Source organism: Gossypium arboreum, chromosome 10 (genome assembly GCF_025698485.1).
Source record: "Gossypium arboreum isolate Shixiya-1 chromosome 10, ASM2569848v2, whole genome shotgun sequence".
NCBI classification, from domain to species: domain Eukaryota; kingdom Viridiplantae; phylum Streptophyta; class Magnoliopsida; order Malvales; family Malvaceae; genus Gossypium; species Gossypium arboreum.
The window spans coordinates 749,882-769,007 of record NC_069079.1 but is presented as its reverse complement, the minus strand read 5'-3'; the positions used below and the strand labels follow the sequence as shown (position 1 = coordinate 769,007).

Genomic DNA, 19,126 nt, shown 5'->3' with positions numbered 1-19,126 from the left:
TACAAATTATACACAATGTCTTGAAATATTTTCCATTAAAAAGCTGTCGAGAGAACCAACTTAATGGGATATCCAACAAAAGAAAAAAAAAATAGCTTGTTCTGTTTCTTAAGTCAATACAAGTTGCAATCAGAGCTCATCAATGTAGTGTCAAATATAAGAGACTAAAAATACAAAGACAAGACATTTCAATGTCTTCTTCTGGCTTTAGACAAAGGGGCTGCAAGTTTTAAGGCCGAAGGGAAAATTGAATCTGCAAGGAATATGCCATAAATGAGGAGAATAATAATAATGTCTACTTACCATCTGCATCTATTTGCTGAAACAGCCTGCAAAGCTATACTCATTCATGTTCGACCACTACTCAATTTTACTCTTTCCAACTGTCCGTTGCGATTTGTTTTCGAATCAGACTCACCGTCACGAACCGTTTAACCCAAGCTCAAATCCAACGTGCTTTCGTTCAGATCTTGTCGCACTATTTTATTATGCTCCTGAGACAGGAAATTGGAATTAAGCTCATTCGATTCGAAAGTGAAAATTTTCAGTCCTGAACATCCCCATGCCCCTTTCAAATGAAAGCATATAGAAAAACATTTTGCTGCTCACCTGACTTTCATCCATAGGTATGTCATTAATGTCGGGTTTTTCGTCAAGACCATCATTCCTGGAAGTTGGCTCTACAGCACTAGGGTCAGCTTCGCTCAGTTTAGCTTCATCATCGCTGTTTTCATCAGCTTCCTTTCTCTGTTCCTCTAGCACAGCAATCTGCATGTTCAAGCAATGAAAATAACAAGATGATCGAACAAGTTGAACTGATCTTAGGACTCATTTCCACCAATAATTGTTACAACTAAGCAGCTTCACAAACCTGTGAATGTCAGCATATTCAGATTATCCAATCAAAAACTTAAAAAGGGAATTACAATTACCAGACAAAAGCACCCCCTATCAGTGTTTGATATGATCAAAAGTAGAAACATTATGTTTCATGCCAATGCAAGCAATATGATTATAGCCATACATCATGCTACTATGATTTCACATACTAGATTAGATCAGATAGGTCCAAGCATTACGGTAAAAATATCATGGAGGCCATGTACTAGGAGTCAGATTACTTTTTGCCCTCTTCACTAAAAAATGGGGCAAACTAGTCTTGACAGTAACTGACGGAATTAACCAGACAATTACACATATAGTGATTAGTATTTAACAATAGAAATGGACGAAACTTTTAATAGAATGACTAGTTTACTTTTTTATCTAACGTACAAAGACTAGTTTGCCCAATTCTTTAGTAGAGGGGGCAAAATGCAATCCGACTCCTAGTACAATGGCCTTCATGATACTTTTACCAATTATTACGCAACCGTGTTCAACTTAAAGCAACTGCATAGGGTATAGTTAGAGTTCGAGTCTGAGAAAAGAAACGAGGTACTAATCTCGGTCCTCTTCCCTTTCAATCTCCACTCCAACAGTTTCACTATCATTATATCATTGGTTTCAAATGCTCTCCAGAACCCGGATTCGATCAATGAGTATGAGGATGGCAAGCAGCTCAATTTTGTACCCTCATGCATATGCAATTCAAAATTTGTTGATAAGCAAGCTATTGTTCTAGAAACACATTTTCACTAACTATAAAATTGACAAAAGTGAAGCAAAAATAAAGATTCCAAGTGCATCAAGGCCATGACAAAATATAATGAACCACAATTTATGTGAGAAACATTCATCTAATAAAAATTCAGTCATTGATCAATGCGAAAAAAAATTCCCAACTTGGGCTTTCTCTCTATTCATCATTGACATTTCCTTAAAAGCAATTAACAACAAGCTAACTCATAGTTCCATTGAAGAAGCTCGTTACATATCCAACCAAAACCCATAACAAATCAAACAATTATATAAAATGCACGCAAAATCAAGTCCCAATTCGCAGCCAAAAACAACCCAAGAAACAAAGCAAAATAAGCAAGGAAAAAATAACTTAAAAAAGAAAACCCAAAATTCGAAATTGATGAAAACCCAAGGAAGAGAATTTACTGGAATGTATTTAAACTTCCGTCTCGGCGGCTCTTCGGGGGCCGCCACGGCGTCGTCCTTGGAGGAATTGTCATTATCGTTGTTGTTGGTTTGGGTTTGGGATAAAGGTGTCCATTTAAAAAGGAGGAGATGGGAACCGTTATTACCGTTAGAAGTACCGTTGATTGTGGTCTGATGATTATTATGAGAGTGATTATTGTTGTTATTGTTGGAGCTGTTGCCGGTGTTGGAAGGGGAAACGTGGACCCATTTCTTCTTCCATTTCCTGACCGGTCCAGTGAACACCGTGGCTGGTCCGTACCGAGTGGAGGACCGCCCGAGTCGAGCCCCCACTCCTTCCATTTAACTCGTTCGCGTTGGATCGGTGATGATTTCGCTGTGACTCGCTCTATTTTTCTCTCTCTCTTTAGATCTCTCTATCTCTCTCTTTTTTTTTTTCCTGTCGTTTTTTTCCTTCGCCGAGGAGGCAAGTGGATTAATTTCTTTTGTGATTTTATGCTTATAAAATTCGGGTCGGATTCGGTTTTGGTAGCTCCGAGTTGCAAATTAGATGGGCCATTGGCTCTTTTGTTTGGTAATTTTACTAATGATTGGATGATCCATTTCAATTGTTTAATTCATTTTTTTATACATAATAAATTGATAAAAACTACAAACGTTGCCTGTGGATTGAAATTTTTTATTAATATTTGATTATCACGAGCCATTTTAATTAATAATAAAATTTATTTTTGAGTTAAAATGCTTATGGTTTTGGATTATGCTAAATTTAATATTATATTAAATGAATTTGTTGAGTGGATAAATTTTTATAATGTTATTCATTAGAAATCAATTGATGCTTTAACGAGATGGTATTGTCTTCGATCTAGATTTTGTCTTCTGATTTTGTATAGAGTCATAATACATGAAGCTGTCGGAAGAGGCAATCGATTTAACAATGTGGGAACACCTCATTTGGCCAAATTGTGCATGGTGCAAAACTACCTACCAAGGACCAAGTGGTAGAATGGTTGCCTACAAGTGCCTACTAAGTACTAATTGCAAATATTCACATTTTTTTTAATAGGTGATTGTAAGTCATTTACGATTCGACTTGATAAAGGGCTTCTACTTTGTTGAATCTATTACCTTTTCAAGCAACCTTAGGCACTTGGATTTTTGTTAGAGCCAAGAGAATAAACCTTAAAAGGGGAACAATATTGATTTACTAAAGGGTTCGTCAATTTTGATCACACAACACTTCGAATGTTTCTTTCAAAAGAGTTGAACATTAATACGAATACTTAATTTTTTTTTTTACTCAATCACTCATTGAATTTAAATTTTCACTAAAACCTTGTAAGAAACACTAAAAATGTACTGAAAAAACTCACACATGATTTATAATATTTGATGAGACTCGAATTTAAAATTTTAATCTATTTTAATGACAATCTAGGTCAACTTTACAAAAAAAAAAGAAAGAAAAAGAATTAGTATATTGTTTGGCATCTGAGATTGGTATTAATATTCAATTTGGTACATTGGTTTTTCTCCAATTTGGTACATGAGTATGACTCCAATATTCAAATTAATATTAACTTGAGTTTTTTTTTTTATCCCAAGTAAAGCCTTATGTTTTTTACTAGAGCACACATATCAAATATTCATCGGACAAAAAACTCATGTATCGAATTGAACATTGAGGACAAATTTAAGTACTGAAATTAGGATAAAAAAAATTCAGGTACCAAATTGAACATTAAAGCCAAACTCAGCTACCAAATAATATATTAACCCAAAAACTAAAAAACTAAAAACTATCCCTACATATAGATGTGCGGCTGAGATCTTTCCTCCTCCATTCTCAATCCTCCAGATGCGCTAGATCTTCTCCTATATATACACATAACAACAAGCATTCCATCATCTAGGGTTTTATAAACGGCGGGATCGGCCACTATCTTTCCCTCTTTTGTCATCGGTTTAATTCTTCCGATTTTTGCAGGTATTACATTCGCATGTGAAAATCAAGTGCTTAATCACTATTTTCTTCGTTTTAACGGTGATAGATTGAATTTAATGCTACATGTACCAAGATAAGGGGCTTGATTCAAATCAGTATCCTTGATCTTGATTTTGCCATAGCGGCTGTAGCTATAGTAGAGAAGTTAACTGGCCGGTTATCGTGCTTGATTTGAAAATTTCAAGCTTCCGTCGGTAAATCTGCTTACCGAACTTCGTACATTTCATTTCATGTTATTGGTTTTTTTTTTTGGTAAATTTTGAGAAGGGGGGAGAAGAAGGGAATAGCATAGGATTTAGCTATTTCAAGAGACCCTTCTCTAACACTAAAAATTAGGTCACCTTCCAGGCTTTCTGCTTTGCTTCCCTGCAGTTTGCGTCTATCGGTGCCTACATTCATTCCATTTCTAAGAACAAAAATTTGTGTTTTACTTTCGATTTTAGTATTTGCAAGTCTTCAATCCATTTCCAGTCCCAGCTATTTGTTCGTTTAATTAGGCTTTTTTAATTTCATTTGAATTCAAAAATAAATTAAATCGTTATAATTTGATTCGAAAATTTCGAATCTTAATTCAAAATGGCTTGAAAGCTTAGATTCACTTGAATCAAAGCCTTTAAAATTCAAAAGCAAAATTGTTTGAAAATCATCTAACTCAAAAAATCAATCTAAACCGTTTAATCAAAGTCTACATAAATTAAACAGTAACGAGTGGATTTAAGTATCTTATATAGGCATTATTTCGCCGAGTGGTACCAAGTTTAAATGATACATCAATTTAATTAGTTATCGATATTATGTAAATATTATGTATATCAGTTTTAGATAAAAATGTTAAAATTTAAGTTTAACTTAAAATGTTAAAATGTTAAATTTTATTCAAATTTGATTCAAATTTGGCCTTGGTGGATACACTTGCATTTATACATAGCTAAGATAATTATTTTTTATTTTTATTAAAATGTAGAATTACATTATAAAGCAAATTTTTGGTAATAATTTATTTTAAATTAAATTTTATTTGAATTTTGAAAAAACCAATTTATGCGGGATAAAATTCAAATCGAGACACATTTTAGCCTCACCAACTCTGCCAAATCTTGGTTAATCATGGAGCCACCAAAAAGCATTGCGTGAATCTACATAGGAATTAACCCTTTAGTATTAATAAATAATTTTAATGTTTATATTATAAAAATAATTAAACAAGGTTAAGCTGAAGCAAAAGTAATATTTATTGTTTAAAAAATTATGAAACAAAATATTTTGGTCATGTAAAATTAACTGTTAAATTTAAATTTAAAAAATGTTTGTTATTTTATTTAAAATTAAATAGCGTATGTAATTAAATTATTTAATAAAAGAAAATATAATTTTAATTGAAATAAAATAAAATAAATATTATTAATTTCATTTTTAAGTAATAAGTAGGTTTTTATTTACTTAGTATTTTTACAAAAATTATATTTAATAGTAATATTAATTGATTGAATTTTTAATATTTTATCAAGCGAGGCTTCATTTACAAAATTATTTCAAAATAAAGTATAATTTTATATTTTAATTGATAAATATTAATTTTATTAATTCATCTTATTTAATTTTTAATAATAATATATAAACTTTTTTAATAATAGAAAAATTAAATTGATCTAATTCTTATAATTATAAGAGTTGGTCATATGAAAAATGGCATGAGATGACGACATTCTGGTCTTATTATGGCAGAGAATGTTGAAATGATCTTTTTTAGTCGAGTCTGGCCTACTTGCTTCTTCTAGGTAAGAAGAGAATAGACTTATATTTCATTACAATTATGGCTGTAATCCAGTCAAGTCAACTTTCAATCGTAGAAAGTCCAAATTTGAAATTCATTATTTTAAATACTATTTATCTAAGTTTAAACTCGAAATAAAGTTAACTATTTAAACTAAATTCGATTAAGTTAAAATTAAATTCATTATATATATTAAAAGAAACAATGGTTTAATATTAAAATATTTATAACTATATATAAATAAAACACTTACTATTTATTTGAACACGGATAATGCAGTAAAAGAGGATTTCGGATTTGTTACGATTGGGGATGTCAAACTAGATAAGAATAGGAGATAAATTCTTGGCTATAATTGGTTTTGGGGAATCTGTTTTATTTTAGATACTGAATTATGAGATATTCTGGATGGTTTGACAATTGTATTTGATAGAGGATTTGTCAAATTATTTATTTTATCAAACATTCTAGAGACGATACAAGCTATACATGACAGTTTTACAAAGGTGTTGAATTTCATTTTGGTTAGAAAAATCCAATTTTTATTGGCTGAAGTGGTGCATTGGTCGATTCATTATGTATCTAGAGAAGACAACAAAAAGGTTGATAGTCTAGCTACAATGACAGTTAGTTATTAAGGTGGCCTTCAACTATTCGAAACGCCTCCAAAGAAGTTTGGGCATAACTCTAAGTAGTTCTTCGTAATTTTTTTAATTCATCAAAAAAATTACTTACTATTGGAACCCACCATTCTTTGAAAAGTCAAATGGGGTGGGCACTGAAAGTAGAAAGTAATATTGGTTGGCAAGTTGGGTTAAAAGTTGGCATGGGATAATTGCAATTTTGGTCCCTAATTGTATAGGGACATTGCAAGTTGATCCTTGAACCTCAACTATAAATAGGCCTAACCATTTCTTACTTTCTTCATCCCATAATTGCCATTCTCTACTTAAGGCATTATTCTCTCTCTATTTGTAAATTTCACTTGTAATTTTGGAGTGAAATATATTTGGTAGTGCCCGAGGACGTAGGCAAAATTTTTGAACCTCGTTAAAATTCGTGTTCTTTATTATTTGTTTTGCATATTTTGTGAATGTGATTGTAGTGATTTATTGTGCTATTAAATTACGATAGAGGGATATTCTGGCTAGGAAAGACTTGGTATTTAAGTGATCTTCGTGATCTACCTCTCTTTCCTGGGAATTGAACTTGGTGTGATTTTTCAGTACAATAATTTTACTCTTTCACACGCTTCCGCGCAACACTTACTATTCAAATCGAACCTTAAAATACTAAACTTGAACTAAAATTCAATTAAAAAATGATAGAATCTAAATCTAACTTCTCCCACGTCTTAGGATGTAAAGCTTTATTCAACCAGTTTATTCTCTTCATGTACAAATGTAATCCTAGCTAGTACCGTCCAAGGCAGCAGCTACGTACCCAACTTTGAACCCGTCTTTGCTACCAAAATCATCTTTAAAACTAAGAATATTAAAAAATATGATTTAATATTAAAATATTTATAAATATATTTATAAATAAAATACTATTCATTTAAACACTAATGGTGAAATAAAAGATGATTCTAAATTAGTCACGATTGAAAGTGTCATACGAGACAGGAATGAGAAATAGATTCTTGACTATGATTAATTTTTAAGAATTTGTTCTATTTTAGATACTAAATTATGATGTATTTAAGATAGTTTGACGATTCCACTTGATGGGGAATTTGTTAGATTGATTATTTTATTAGATAGTCTAGAGGCAGTAGAAACTATATTGGGCAATTCTACAAAGATGTTGAATTCTGCTTTAGTTAGAAGAATCCAACTTTTATTGACTAAAATGGTACATTGGTCAATTCATCATGTATCTAGAAAAGATAATAAAGAGACATGTAATTTAGTTTAAATGATTATTAGTTATAAAGATGACTTTCAGCTATCTGAACGACTCCAAGAAAATTTAAATTAACTTTAAATAATTTATTGTCATATTTTTTATTCACAAAAAAAGAAACACTTACTATTCAAATCAAGCCTTAAAATACTAAACTCGAACTCAAATTCAATTAAAGAAGGGTAGAGAATCTATGTCTAACTTCTTCCGCATCTTAGGATAATAAAGCTTTATTGAACCAGTTTACTCTCTTTATGTACAAATGTAATCCTAGCTAGTACCGTCCAAGGCAGCAGCTAAGTACCCAACTTTGAACCCATCATTGCTACCAAAATTATCTTTGCAACGGAAAGATATGGTCGGGCGGACGGGAATTTCATTGACGGTACGCTTATAACGAGCGAACCACTTTGATTGCATGTATCCGTTACGCCGCCACGGCGGCAAGTGCATCCCCCCGATTTTCATGGAATTCTTCATTGCATTGCACAATAACTTCACGATCCGCTTGAGTACTTTGGGTTCACCGACGAAAATCAGTGGGATAACTTCTAGTAATGAAGTATAACTAGTTGTTGGTCGAGCTATTTCGAATTGTTCCGCTAGGTTTACTTCAATGATGTAGCGAGTTCCGTTGATATTCACATCTACGTATTCGTAGTTTCCAGAGAGTAGATTTCGTCCTAATTTCTCCCATCGAGATTTACAAAGACCTGTTCATACAAAAACCATTTAATAAGTATTTCGAAATTTACAAACACTGGTGAAAAATGAATCAAAATATATTTTTAAAGACCTTTTTATACAAAAACCATTTAATAATTATTTCCGTAATTTATTACCCAAATTATATGTTTTTTTTTCAAGTATAAAATATTAATATTTTTTTTAAAAATCGAAAACATACAAATAAAAAACCAAATATAAATCGAAAAACTTCTTATAGCATAAGCTGCAATGCCTCCTGGACTCAAATTTGTAAACATCCAATCCACCGCCTAAGAAATGCATTACAATAGCAGACGACGCCAATGACCAGTAGGCAGGCAGGGCTGGTCCCTCAAAATAAAAAATTATTATTTTAGTCCCTTGAAATTTTTAAAATTATAAATTAGTTTGATGACAAAATACATTTTAACCCCTTAAAGATGAAAGCTTTGTAGTTTAATCCCTTTAAATTTGATACAATATTCATACCATTGTATGTATGATTGTGTGTGTATATATAATTACTGTTTGATTCCAATGAATGCTAATTACGAACTAAAATCAATGCAAATTAAGCCAAATAAAAAATAAAAAAAGAGAACGAACCAGCATCAAAGCCCTTGTGGCGCAGATGAGACATCAACTGCCGCTTAAAGTCTTCGGATAAACCGAACTCTACCATCATCTCACATGCACGTTGTGTCTCTTCCCGGACTATTTGCTTCACATCCTCGTCTCGGACGTCGTCACCGCCGAGCAAACTCAACAACGTTCGTTTCGTCTCGGATTCCGATAAATAACCGTCAGAATTGTCTCGATCTCGAGAAAACGACGTCGGTGATTCATCAGTTTCGACTTGGCAATCGAAAAAGGAACTCACGAGATCTGAGAGATCAATGGAGTCCTTGGAAGAGTGCTCGCTACCACTGCTCTCACAGAGCCGTGCAGCTGCTTCGTTGAAAGCCACAGCTATCTTATTCAACATCATAAAATATATATATAAAAAAAAAAAAAACTAAAAGAACATCCTATGATTCCTTATTTTTGCTTTATATATAGATACAGTGTATGTAATGTCATCATCCTAATGACATGGGAAAAGCCAATAGAACATTAATAAATTTATTTAGGATATCCGCAAGAGGGAAAAAGAAAAGGAAAATCATGTGAGATTATTAAGGTAATATCCTTGTTAAATGGTTTAAATATGTTATAAGTCCTTGTTTCTTTTGTAAATTTAGAATTTAGTTATTCTACTTTTATTTTTAGAAATTTAATCCTTTTACTTTTTATATTTCAAAATTCAATTTCAATTGCAAATATTGTTAAAATACAATGAAAAAGATGTAGTGAATTTGGATTTAACAGAACCATTTTACATGTTTTAGCAATTAGACTTGTATTTTTAAATTGAAAAAAAATAAAGGTAGATAAAAGTATCATAGAGGTCTGTGTATTAGAATTCAGATTGTATTTTCTTCCCTTTGCTAAAAAAATAAGCAAATTAATCCATACACGTTAGATTAAAGAGCAAAGCAGTCGCTTTGTTAAAATTTTCATCTATTTGTACGGTTAAAAACAAGGCATTGTATATCAACACGAGATACATATGGCACGCCACGTGTCACTTCCTGATTATTTCATCAATCATGCCAGTTTTTAACAATACATATGGATGGAATTTTTAACGAAAAAAGACTAATTTATTCTTTGATCTAATCCCTATCGATTAATTTGTCAATTTTTTGAGAAGGACTAAATTTTAAACATATGAAAAATACAAGAATTTAAAGCAAATTTTAACCTTGTTATGCTAGGCTAAATGCAATTTTGGTAATAAAACCTTGCCGTCCAAGTATAATTGAATTTTCAACCAAAAAAAAAAGTAATGTTGAATTAATGACTCTGGACAAAAATATATTTCCTTAAATGGAAACATTTGCCATGTAGGTTTTGTGCTTATCTCAATAATCGAATTAATTGTACCGTGTAAAAATTCGGTAAATCACATGCTTTACTTAAGTTTTATGGTTTAATTATTATTTATTTAATTACTTTTTAATACAAAACTTACTCTTTTAGAAAAATAAAAATAGCAACATAGAAATATATATATAGATGTGTATTGGCTGAGTCAGCATGATATTATTGTACATGTTTTAAAATCATAAATTTGAGTAAATTTTAGAAAATATATAATTAATTGGAATTTAATGGGATTAAAAGATAAGGGTAAAGTACATTGAAGGTAACTAAATTATTAGTATCGTTATATTTTGGTCATTCAATTTTAAAAATTATAAAATGATTATTGAATTGTTCAAAATTTTAATATAAATTAATAGATTGTTAAAATTGATATTATATGGCATTTTCTATTCACATTATATACATTAGTAAAATGCTCACATTCTCCTCTTATTGTACAATTAAACTTTTTTAATAAAACAATTTTAAACAACACACATTTAAGAACCAAAACTGAACAATCTGACCCTAGATTGATTTTAATACAAAACATGTTATTCTATTTGTCGGTCTATCATACTGATCGTGGTTTAGAGCCTGCTAACTAATTTTTTTAAAAAAGAAAAATTTAACGATTCAAATGACTTAAATAAAATTTAAAAGTTTAATAATTAAATAAAAAATTTCGGATAATTTACTGTTATTAATGTTTTAAAATTGAGTGATTAAAACGTAAAACTTACAAATAAATTAATAACCTATGTACTTTACCTTAAAATAATATAGGAAATGTAAAATATATATATATATATATATATATTTAAATTATCCGATTTATTAGTTGACTCGTTGATTGCGCTCGGCGTCTGTGGGAAGCCGAGTGTTTGAGTTAAGCATACATGCAATTTCCACATGGTTTACACGTGTTAAATATTGCACTAGTTTTTTGTGCCACGTGTCACACGTGTTACTCTTCTTGTCGGCTCACACTTGGAAAATAGTCACATAATATATAATTTCATTAATTAGCGGATGTCTATTGACACTTGTTATAAATAAAATACTATTATTTAATATAAAAAGAACTTTAAAGCTACTTATTACTAAAATCTTAGCTAAAGGAATAATATTTTATGGATTGTTTTGTTAGTGATGTAAGGAAAGTTTTTCTTTCTTTTTTAGTTACAATAGGTGTGTAAATTACTGTCAACGTAATTAGTGTGACTCGTATTTAAATTATACTTAAAATAATAAATGTCTTAATTATTAAGTCAATACACATAATTCGATATAAGGAAAGTTATTGTACTATTTATGATAATAATATGATATTCATATATATAATAGTTAATAACTTTTTCTTATCATTTTAATATAAATTGAGACAAAGACGAATTTAAGTAGACTAATACAAAAAATTCCAATGAAATGACTTATAATTGAAAAATATCATAAGTCTTTATATTATTTACAAATTTAAAATTTAATCCTTATATTTTTGTTTTAAGAAGTTCAACTCTCTATTTTTTGGTTTTAGTTTCAAAATTTATGTTTCATTGTTAACATTGTTAATTTTTTATTAATTTTATTAATGTAATATCTTGAAATAATAATAAAACTCACAAAATTAACATTTTAATCAACTTGAACTTACCAAAATAATTTTAATAATGTTGATAATTAAATTTAAAATTTAAAATATAGAAAATAGAGAAACTAAATTCTTAAATATAAAAAAATATGAAGATCAAATTCTATATTTATAAAAAGTATAAAAATTAATAATATATTACCGATTGAATCTTAACTCGATTAGCATAGACATTATTTTCAATGTAAGAAGACGTGAGTTTGAGTACATAAAGAGAGACTATAAATAATTGTAAATCGAAACAAAAATTGATAATAAACCAATAAAAAAAACCAAAACTAAAATATCGACCATTCAACTGATTATAAATACGCACTAATAAAAATTTCATCTTTCATGTACAATAGTTAACTGATTAATAAGATACACTGACTATATACGCAAAGCCTATCCACACACACAAAAAAAAAATTACCTCTTGCCTAAAAATATGAATTACACAACACCATATACAAAAAGCAAATTTTTTTTGTTGGAGAAAGGAACAAAATTATAAAGGCAAACAATAAATTTAAGAATATGCAACTCTATCCTGCAAGATCTGCCCCAGTTTTATCAAAAGACTTTGTTGTTCCTCAAAACTAAAGTTCGTCAATATCTGCATTGAAACAAATAGAAACAAATTGCAGATGTTATTAACTATCTATACTGCCGATTAAGCTGACATTATTGATGTTGTAACATTCGATCTTAAATGCTTAAGCACATAATATCTAGGGGTGTAACACCGAGCCCAAAACTGCCAAGCTCGACTTGAAATTCGGGGCTTGATATTTGGATAGAGCTCGATCGAACATTTGTTTCTAAACTCAAGCTTGATTAAGCTCGTTTACCAAATATTGTACTCAAGCTCGGCTTATAATTAAGCTTAGGGTTAATAACATATATTAAGGGAAACAATATAATTTAATAATATAAAAATATGAAAAGCTCGATAAGCCTCGTGAGTCATTTGAGTAAGGTATTACTAAGCTTGAATTTGGCTCGATGGATAGCTTCAGCTCAGCTCGACAAATACCAAATCGAGTTTGAATTTTTTCAAGTTGAACTTGAACAGTTTGCGAGCAAGAGTATCTCATTTACACCCTTAGTAATATCTTCCACTTTATGGTTTAGGAATTGTATAAAAAAACCATCTATGCTTATACTGGTGCTAGCAATGTCGCAGAAATTGTATGGATGGAGCCAAGTGAAAACAGTAAAATGGGTGAATATATATATATGTATTACCTGGTCCAAGGTCATTTCAACTGTGATGTCTTCACGTGCAACAAATGATTGGAGATAGATATATGCAAATACTGCCATCACCATCTACATTAGAAGTTGGATAACAAAATTTGTCAGCCGCAATGCATTCACACATTGAATGTTAGTCGAGTTAATTGCAATAGACGTCTCCAAATTACGATCAAAATTCTAATTGGTGTCCAAACTTCAAGACATTTTACTCGAATTTTCAAAGTATCAATATCGTATCAATCAAATCCTTTAATGGAATAATTTGATTGATATGACACTGATATTTTAAATACTCGATAACAACATTTTGAAGTTTGGGAATTAACTTAAAATTTGGACCATAATTTAGGGATGTCTGCTGCAATTAACCCAATGTTGTTCTATTCCGGACTTTCACCACTTGACAATACCTCAAAACTTATACACTGAAATGATAAATTAGGATAAAAAGAGTCGATTTTATCACCTGGCAATCCATTCTATCTGTAATTCCACCGTGCCCCGGAATACTATCACCAAAGTCCTGCCACAATATTCAAAGTTGGGTTGACATACAATACCCGCGTTGGTATCTCAAAGAAAGCTATACCGAAGTCTGAATGAAGAATAGGAAAGAAGTTCTACCTTGATTTTGAAAGCTCTTTTGAAACCACTAGCAAAAAAGCCCCCAAATGGTGCTATTATTGATGCAAACAAGCCAAGGCATAAAGCATGCCACTGAACCGGCAAAACAGAGATCTCTTTCCAAGTAAACTGCAACAAGTGATAGAGCATTGTAACTGGGAAATTAGCATTTACACCTTTGTAATGACACAACTAGCTTTTAAACCTATCGCTACTAATATCCCAGCCTTCAAATTTGACCTTAGGACTTTAAAAAGACCCAAAGTACTTCAAGTTGAGGGGACACTCGTAAACTGGGACAGTTAGTTTCGTAGTAAGAAATACAACCGAATCGAACAAGTTTTCCTATGACTGTCTGCTCGAATTCAAACCTCAGGTCTTCCCCCGTTAGCCACGGAGTTCTAAACCATCAAGAAGTTCATACTGACAAAACTTTAACGTCAAAGGTAAAGTGTAATGAACTCAAATATAATTAAATGAAAGCTTACCCATTGAGAAATCCATCCCGGTAAAGTATAATACTCTGGCTTAAACAATGGACCTGGGTCACATTGAAGCCAACCAGTTGATAAATCCTGCAATCATTACCTTCACACCCTAAATTTTCTGAAAAAAGAAAGTGGAATGCTACTTAAAGGGTCACGGGATAGGTTGAATACAATAATTACCTTCCTCGGACATGTTAGCCACTGAAAACGACCCAATATATTTGCAAGCTGCATACACAAAACTCACTCCATGTTAATGAAGAGATACTAGGATGAAAATATAACAAAACGTTTTCCTGTTTAAGGAGGGCGACGAATATGTGCAAAGAAAATGAAAACAAGAAATACGTTCTTAAAATTTACTTGTTATTCAGCACTAGTAGTCAAGGTATTAGCATTATATCTTTGGATTATAGGATTAGGATGAATTTCCATACATTTTTATGCCTAAGACAACTCGAAATGAATATTTATATATACACCTGAATTATTGCAAATATTTGACACGTGTTACTAGTGATCCTAACTACGAACAAGATGGGGTTGGCGTACTATAGAGAAAAAAACAAGTAAGCTCACCACAAATGCGGAGGTGATAGTTGTAACGGATGCTCCTGTAAATCCTTCCCATGTTTTCTTCGGAGATAATTTGATTAAGGGGGTTCTCCCAAAGAAGAAACCACAGATATAAGCAAATATGTCATTGATAATGATAAGTGATGCTGGAAGAAGAAACCTGGAAGAGAGGAAGTAAGTTAAAAGTACCGACAACATTGGATTTCTTAAAAATTACAAACATGGACCTTTTCAACTTGTTTCATTTTGAATGCTTACATATGTATTTGCACATCTGTGTACTAGAAAGGGTGATTGAGAAAGAAAAGTTACCAAAAAATTCCTTCAAAGATATTGGCTACAGTAAAGGATGACTGAGTGAACACCACAATCAGAATCATATGTGTCCATGCATACTGGCCAAACTGATACTTGTACATCTTCTTCTTCAACGTAAGAATAAACCATATAAAACCTGATCCCAAGAACCGAAAACCAAAAAATAACAATATCAATGGTCACATATATTACTTTATACAAAGAAAAAGAAAAATAAGGAAATTCAAGGGTGCAATCACAATATAATGACTGAGAAAACCATCTAGCAGGTAACAAAACAATAAAGATATTCACAGAAAGGACATCTAGTCCCACTTTGGTCAAAAGAGAAATTTAAGATATTGATTGATGAATGCTTGACATAATTAGTCCTCCATCCTTTCAGTTGAAAAATAAAATAACATGCTTAACCAACCTGCAATGTATGAGAAGTAACAAATAGCCATATGGTACTTGATAAGGCTGCTGACAAACTGATACAAAAACTTATCCGAAGTTATGGTATTGACGAGTGGTTGACTGAGAAGGCGACCATAAACAAATAACATTGCAGTGACGAAGAAGTGCCTGTGCCCATAAAAGCAAAGCTAAATACATTCTAATCATATGGAAAAGGATGCTAGTGATAAAGTGAAAGGTAGTATTCTAACCAATTTAACAGCCTAAATCCAGGAAGATGCCTATCTTCATGTGCTTTACGGAGTAAATTGAACAGCTCTTTTGCCATAAATATTTGGATAACCACCACCATAGCTGTAATATAAAGATGACCCATGTAGACAATTAATGCAAAACCCCCAATCATCCAAACGGTAGAGTATGTCCGGATCCACATTGATTTGTATTTGTTACGGTCATCAACAAGCAATTTTCCGCCATTTGCTTTGCTAGGTTCAGGGATGGCCTGATAGCATATTTCAATTTTAAGAAAAATAAAAATTTACCTTTCTTGCAAATGAAAATCCCGTTTAGAAATGTTATGATATTTTGAGTAACCAACCTCATTAGATCGTTTCCGGTGCCGAACCCGAGGACTAGCTGCTGATGAGAGGGATGAATTATTCTCCCTTTGCATGGTTCTTTACTTTAATGTCAATCGTGGAGACAAAACACGCATATGTTTGTGGTGCAAGAAAACAATTGCTGCCCGAGCTGCCAAATAACGCCCTCTTCAAAGAGATGACGACTGGGAACTCACTGAAAGAAACATGAACAATTCTATTGAGCCAAGTTATACATAGAAGATGAATCGGTGTTATGGAAGGATGGAATCTAGGCCAATAACAGGGATACTATCCAGCAAAATAGCTTAGGCACATAAAATATCTTAAATATGCAAACATTTCGACCTTTTTCTTTTTTTCCGAAACATACTTAAACATACACTAAACACACCTAACGAAAAAATGTAAAGCCTTTGCCAATCAACAAAACTAACAAATAAACATATGATAGAGAGAAAGCACCTACTGATTCAAAATAAGCAAACCTTAAACATGCATACCATATGTCTATATTTATTGTTTCACTCAACTAAATCTCAATCATTTTTATTACCGGGTATGGATTTGAACCAATAGAAAAAGAGCAACTATGTTTTCAATGGAAATTGAAAGGTAACCATGGGTTTTGGAATTAGATGCTCCACTCAAAGTTTGGGACCAATAGTGATATTCCAACAGGAAGATACCACATGTTTATTCCTTTTTGAAGCTAAGAAATTCTAACCTGAACTACTCCACATTAAAATTAGGCACAAACCTCCCTAGCAATTTTCGAATTAGTACGCATGTTCCGAAATAGGAAACACAAGCGACTCAATTCAGTAAAACTAATGTTCCTACTATCTTAGTTTATTGGTATAAAATTTTTGGGTAAAACAAATAATTCATAAAATTCACAAACTTCAGAATTTATGTATCTAGAATTATGTATTTATATCAACACAAAAACAATTCATATAAGTTCAAAAAACTGTTTTACTTCCAATAATTCGCATTTTGTTCGGTGAAATAACCCTGGAGGTCCTTGTATTAAGATTTAGATTGCATTTTACTCCCTCTACTTAGTCCCTATAAGTTAGATTAAAGAATAAATTGATACTTCCCTTAAAAATTTCATCTATTTCTATGTCAAAAATTGGTTTTTAGCATGATGTGACACATGAGACACCCTGTGCCACTGTCTTGTATTTCTATCAGTCACATCAAGTTTTAAAAGACTAATTCACTCTTTTATCTAAAGTTTTGGGTCTAATTTGCCCAGCGAGATAAAATGCAATCTTCCTTATTTCGAACCGGAGAAGACTAATCTGTCGAAGAGTGGGCTATCTTATATTGAAGGACAAGTACTGCTTTGGTCATAGCAAGAGTTTCGTTGATTCAATCATGAAGACGATACCTAAAGCTGACTAAGTTATAGAACGCACACACGGATAAATATATATATATATATATATATATATATGCAACCCCTATAAAGCTTTCCATGAACAAGATTCAAATTTTCAAATTCCAGTTTTCCAGCAGGAGCTATTAAAAGAAAATACAGCTCCACTTAGTACAAAACTGAATCAAGCAACACAAATCCAGATAAGAAACTTGAATGAACTTAGAATATAACATAGCAAATAACGAAAATAACCAGTCAAATTGAAATCTGAAGCAGAAAAGAAATATGCTTTTCCTTTGAACCCAAAAATTATCGAGGAGATGAGCAGAGAAGAACTTACAGGTGTAAACGAAAAAGGCAAAAGGGATAGTTAGAACACTGGGTTAGCTTTTTAGTTGCAGTGAATAATGGGAAACCGCATGAGAGCAAGCGGAACATGGAAATAAAGAATAACGAAAAGGCAAAAGGAGAAGAAGGCCAGGCCAAGCAAAGCCAAAGCAAAGGAAAGACCACTTTGTTTTGTTACTAATATTCTGGAATATGAAAACTTAACGTTAAATTATGCTATTGGGCCTTCTACTATGCGTAAGTTGTGTATTTAATTTTTACATTTTAATTTGATTATTTTTAGTTGCTTAAAATATCTCATAAATCTCTGTATTCTTTGTAAATTTAAAATTTAGCCCCTGCGCTTTTATTTCTAGAAATTTAGTTTTTCTACTATTTAATTTTCAAAATTGAAGGTCCAACCGTTAACCTTCTTAAATTATTTTGTTAAATTTAAGTTCATTGTAAACATCATTCTTTTTAGTTACATTGTTAGGTTTTTTTTATTACAAAATATTACACCAACAAATTTAATAAAAAAATAACAATTTTAACAATTGGACCTAAATTTTAAAATTTAAAAAGTAGAGGTTAAAATCACGAAAATAGAAGTGAAAGGACTAAACTTCAAATGTGTGAAGATATAGGTACCTATAGTACATTTTAACCTTTTTAGTCTTTGTCCTTTAAAAATTTCAAAATTCTAGTTAAATCCATTAAGGCAAATATTGATATTTCTAAAATTTGACAGAGCAAAAATATTATCACATATGTGATGACATGTCAACTTATCATTTTTATATGTTATTCAAAGAAATTTTAAATTTCAAGCTAAGAATGATTCAATTGGAGAACATGATTAAATCAACAATATTAGGCAAAATACATGACTAATGGCGTAATTAACTAAAATTATTTAACTACTATTGTCTGGGTCGGACTTGAAAATTCAAATTTTGGAAACCAAATGAACTAAAATTGAATAATTCAAAAAAGTAAAAAGACTAAAATTGATCAAATTAAAGTATATGGACTAACTCTGCAACTTATCCTGAATATATCGACTAATAGTAAAATTTAACCTGAAAAACAAAGTT

General features: G+C 31.3%; 3 protein-coding genes and 1 non-coding gene across 8 annotated transcripts; 1 reads left to right on the top strand and 3 right to left on the bottom strand.

Moving 5' to 3' along the window:
• Positions 1 to 6: 6 nt before the first annotated feature.
• On the bottom strand, positions 7 to 2,546 carry LOC108460864 (uncharacterized). 2 transcript variants are annotated; one of them, XM_017760556.2, is made up of 4 exons: positions 2,050 to 2,546; positions 610 to 768; positions 419 to 494; positions 7 to 253 (listed from the first exon to the last, which is right to left on the bottom strand). In XM_017760556.2, the coding sequence occupies exons 1-3, from the start codon at positions 2,389 to 2,391 to the stop codon at positions 432 to 434; spliced, it is 564 nt and encodes a 187-aa protein (XP_017616045.1). In that variant the 5' UTR covers positions 2,392 to 2,546; the 3' UTR covers positions 7 to 253; positions 419 to 431. The 2 variants fall into 2 exon arrangements, with proteins under 2 accessions (XP_017616045.1, XP_017616044.1); XM_017760555.2 differs by having other exon boundaries at positions 7 to 494.
• A 1,633-nt stretch (positions 2,547 to 4,179) lies between these two features.
• On the top strand, positions 4,180 to 4,281 carry LOC128282898 (small nucleolar RNA snoR109). The gene has a single exon (XR_008273248.1). It is a non-coding gene; the product is annotated as a small nucleolar RNA snoR109 (small nucleolar RNA).
• A 3,498-nt stretch (positions 4,282 to 7,779) lies between these two features.
• Positions 7,780 to 9,585, bottom strand: LOC108459835 (uncharacterized). Its single transcript, XM_017759230.2, has 2 exons — positions 9,051 to 9,585; positions 7,780 to 8,449 (listed from the first exon to the last, which is right to left on the bottom strand). Exons 1-2 carry the CDS (start codon positions 9,430 to 9,432, stop codon positions 8,007 to 8,009), a joined length of 825 nt encoding a protein of 274 aa, XP_017614719.1. The 5' UTR covers positions 9,433 to 9,585; the 3' UTR covers positions 7,780 to 8,006.
• Positions 9,586 to 12,349: 2,764 nt separating this feature from the next.
• LOC108458318 (phosphatidate cytidylyltransferase 2-like) lies at positions 12,350 to 18,258 on the bottom strand. Of its 4 annotated transcripts, none has more exons than XM_017757667.2 (12): positions 18,043 to 18,258; positions 16,312 to 16,508; positions 15,962 to 16,215; positions 15,727 to 15,878; positions 15,306 to 15,447; positions 14,997 to 15,153; positions 14,598 to 14,645; positions 14,418 to 14,504; positions 13,930 to 14,058; positions 13,772 to 13,828; positions 13,294 to 13,377; positions 12,350 to 12,661 (listed from the first exon to the last, which is right to left on the bottom strand). In XM_017757667.2, the coding sequence occupies exons 2-12, from the start codon at positions 16,384 to 16,386 to the stop codon at positions 12,575 to 12,577; spliced, it is 1,272 nt and encodes a 423-aa protein (XP_017613156.1). In that variant the 5' UTR covers positions 16,387 to 16,508; positions 18,043 to 18,258; the 3' UTR covers positions 12,350 to 12,574. The 4 variants fall into 4 exon arrangements, with proteins under 4 accessions (XP_017613156.1, XP_052875693.1, XP_052875694.1 ...); XM_053019733.1 differs by lacking the exon at positions 18,043 to 18,258 and adding an exon at positions 16,782 to 16,919; XM_053019734.1 differs by lacking the exon at positions 18,043 to 18,258 and adding an exon at positions 16,816 to 16,917.
• Positions 18,259 to 19,126: the final 868 nt, after the last annotated feature.

What these genes read in the sequence shown, in the direction of transcription:
- LOC108460864 (XM_017760555.2), bottom strand. Translation starts at nt 2,391, where the DNA reads ATGGAAGGAGTGGGGGCTCGACTCGGGCGGTCCTCCACTCGGTACGGA. An exon ending in GGAAGTTTAAATACATTCCA is followed by an intron (nt 769 to 2,049) that starts GTAAATTCTCTT and finishes TTGAACATGCAG; the next exon opens with ATTGCTGTGCTAGAGGAACA. An exon ending in TACCTATGGATGAAAGTCAG is followed by an intron (nt 495 to 609) that starts GTGAGCAGCAAA and finishes TTCCTGTCTCAG; the next exon opens with GAGCATAATAAAATAGTGCG.
- LOC108459835 (XM_017759230.2), bottom strand. Translation starts at nt 9,432, where the DNA reads ATGATGTTGAATAAGATAGCTGTGGCTTTCAACGAAGCAGCTGCACGG. An exon ending in CCACAAGGGCTTTGATGCTG is followed by an intron (nt 8,450 to 9,050) that starts GTTCGTTCTCTT and finishes TTGTATGAACAG; the next exon opens with GTCTTTGTAAATCTCGATGG.
- LOC108458318 (XM_017757667.2), bottom strand. Translation starts at nt 16,386, where the DNA reads ATGCAAAGGGAGAATAATTCATCCCTCTCATCAGCAGCTAGTCCTCGG. An exon ending in TTACTTCTCATACATTGCAG is followed by an intron (nt 15,448 to 15,726) that starts GTTGGTTAAGCA and finishes TCTTGGGATCAG; the next exon opens with GTTTTATATGGTTTATTCTT. An exon ending in CAGATAGAATGGATTGCCAG is followed by an intron (nt 13,378 to 13,771) that starts GTGATAAAATCG and finishes CTTCTAATGTAG; the next exon opens with ATGGTGATGGCAGTATTTGC.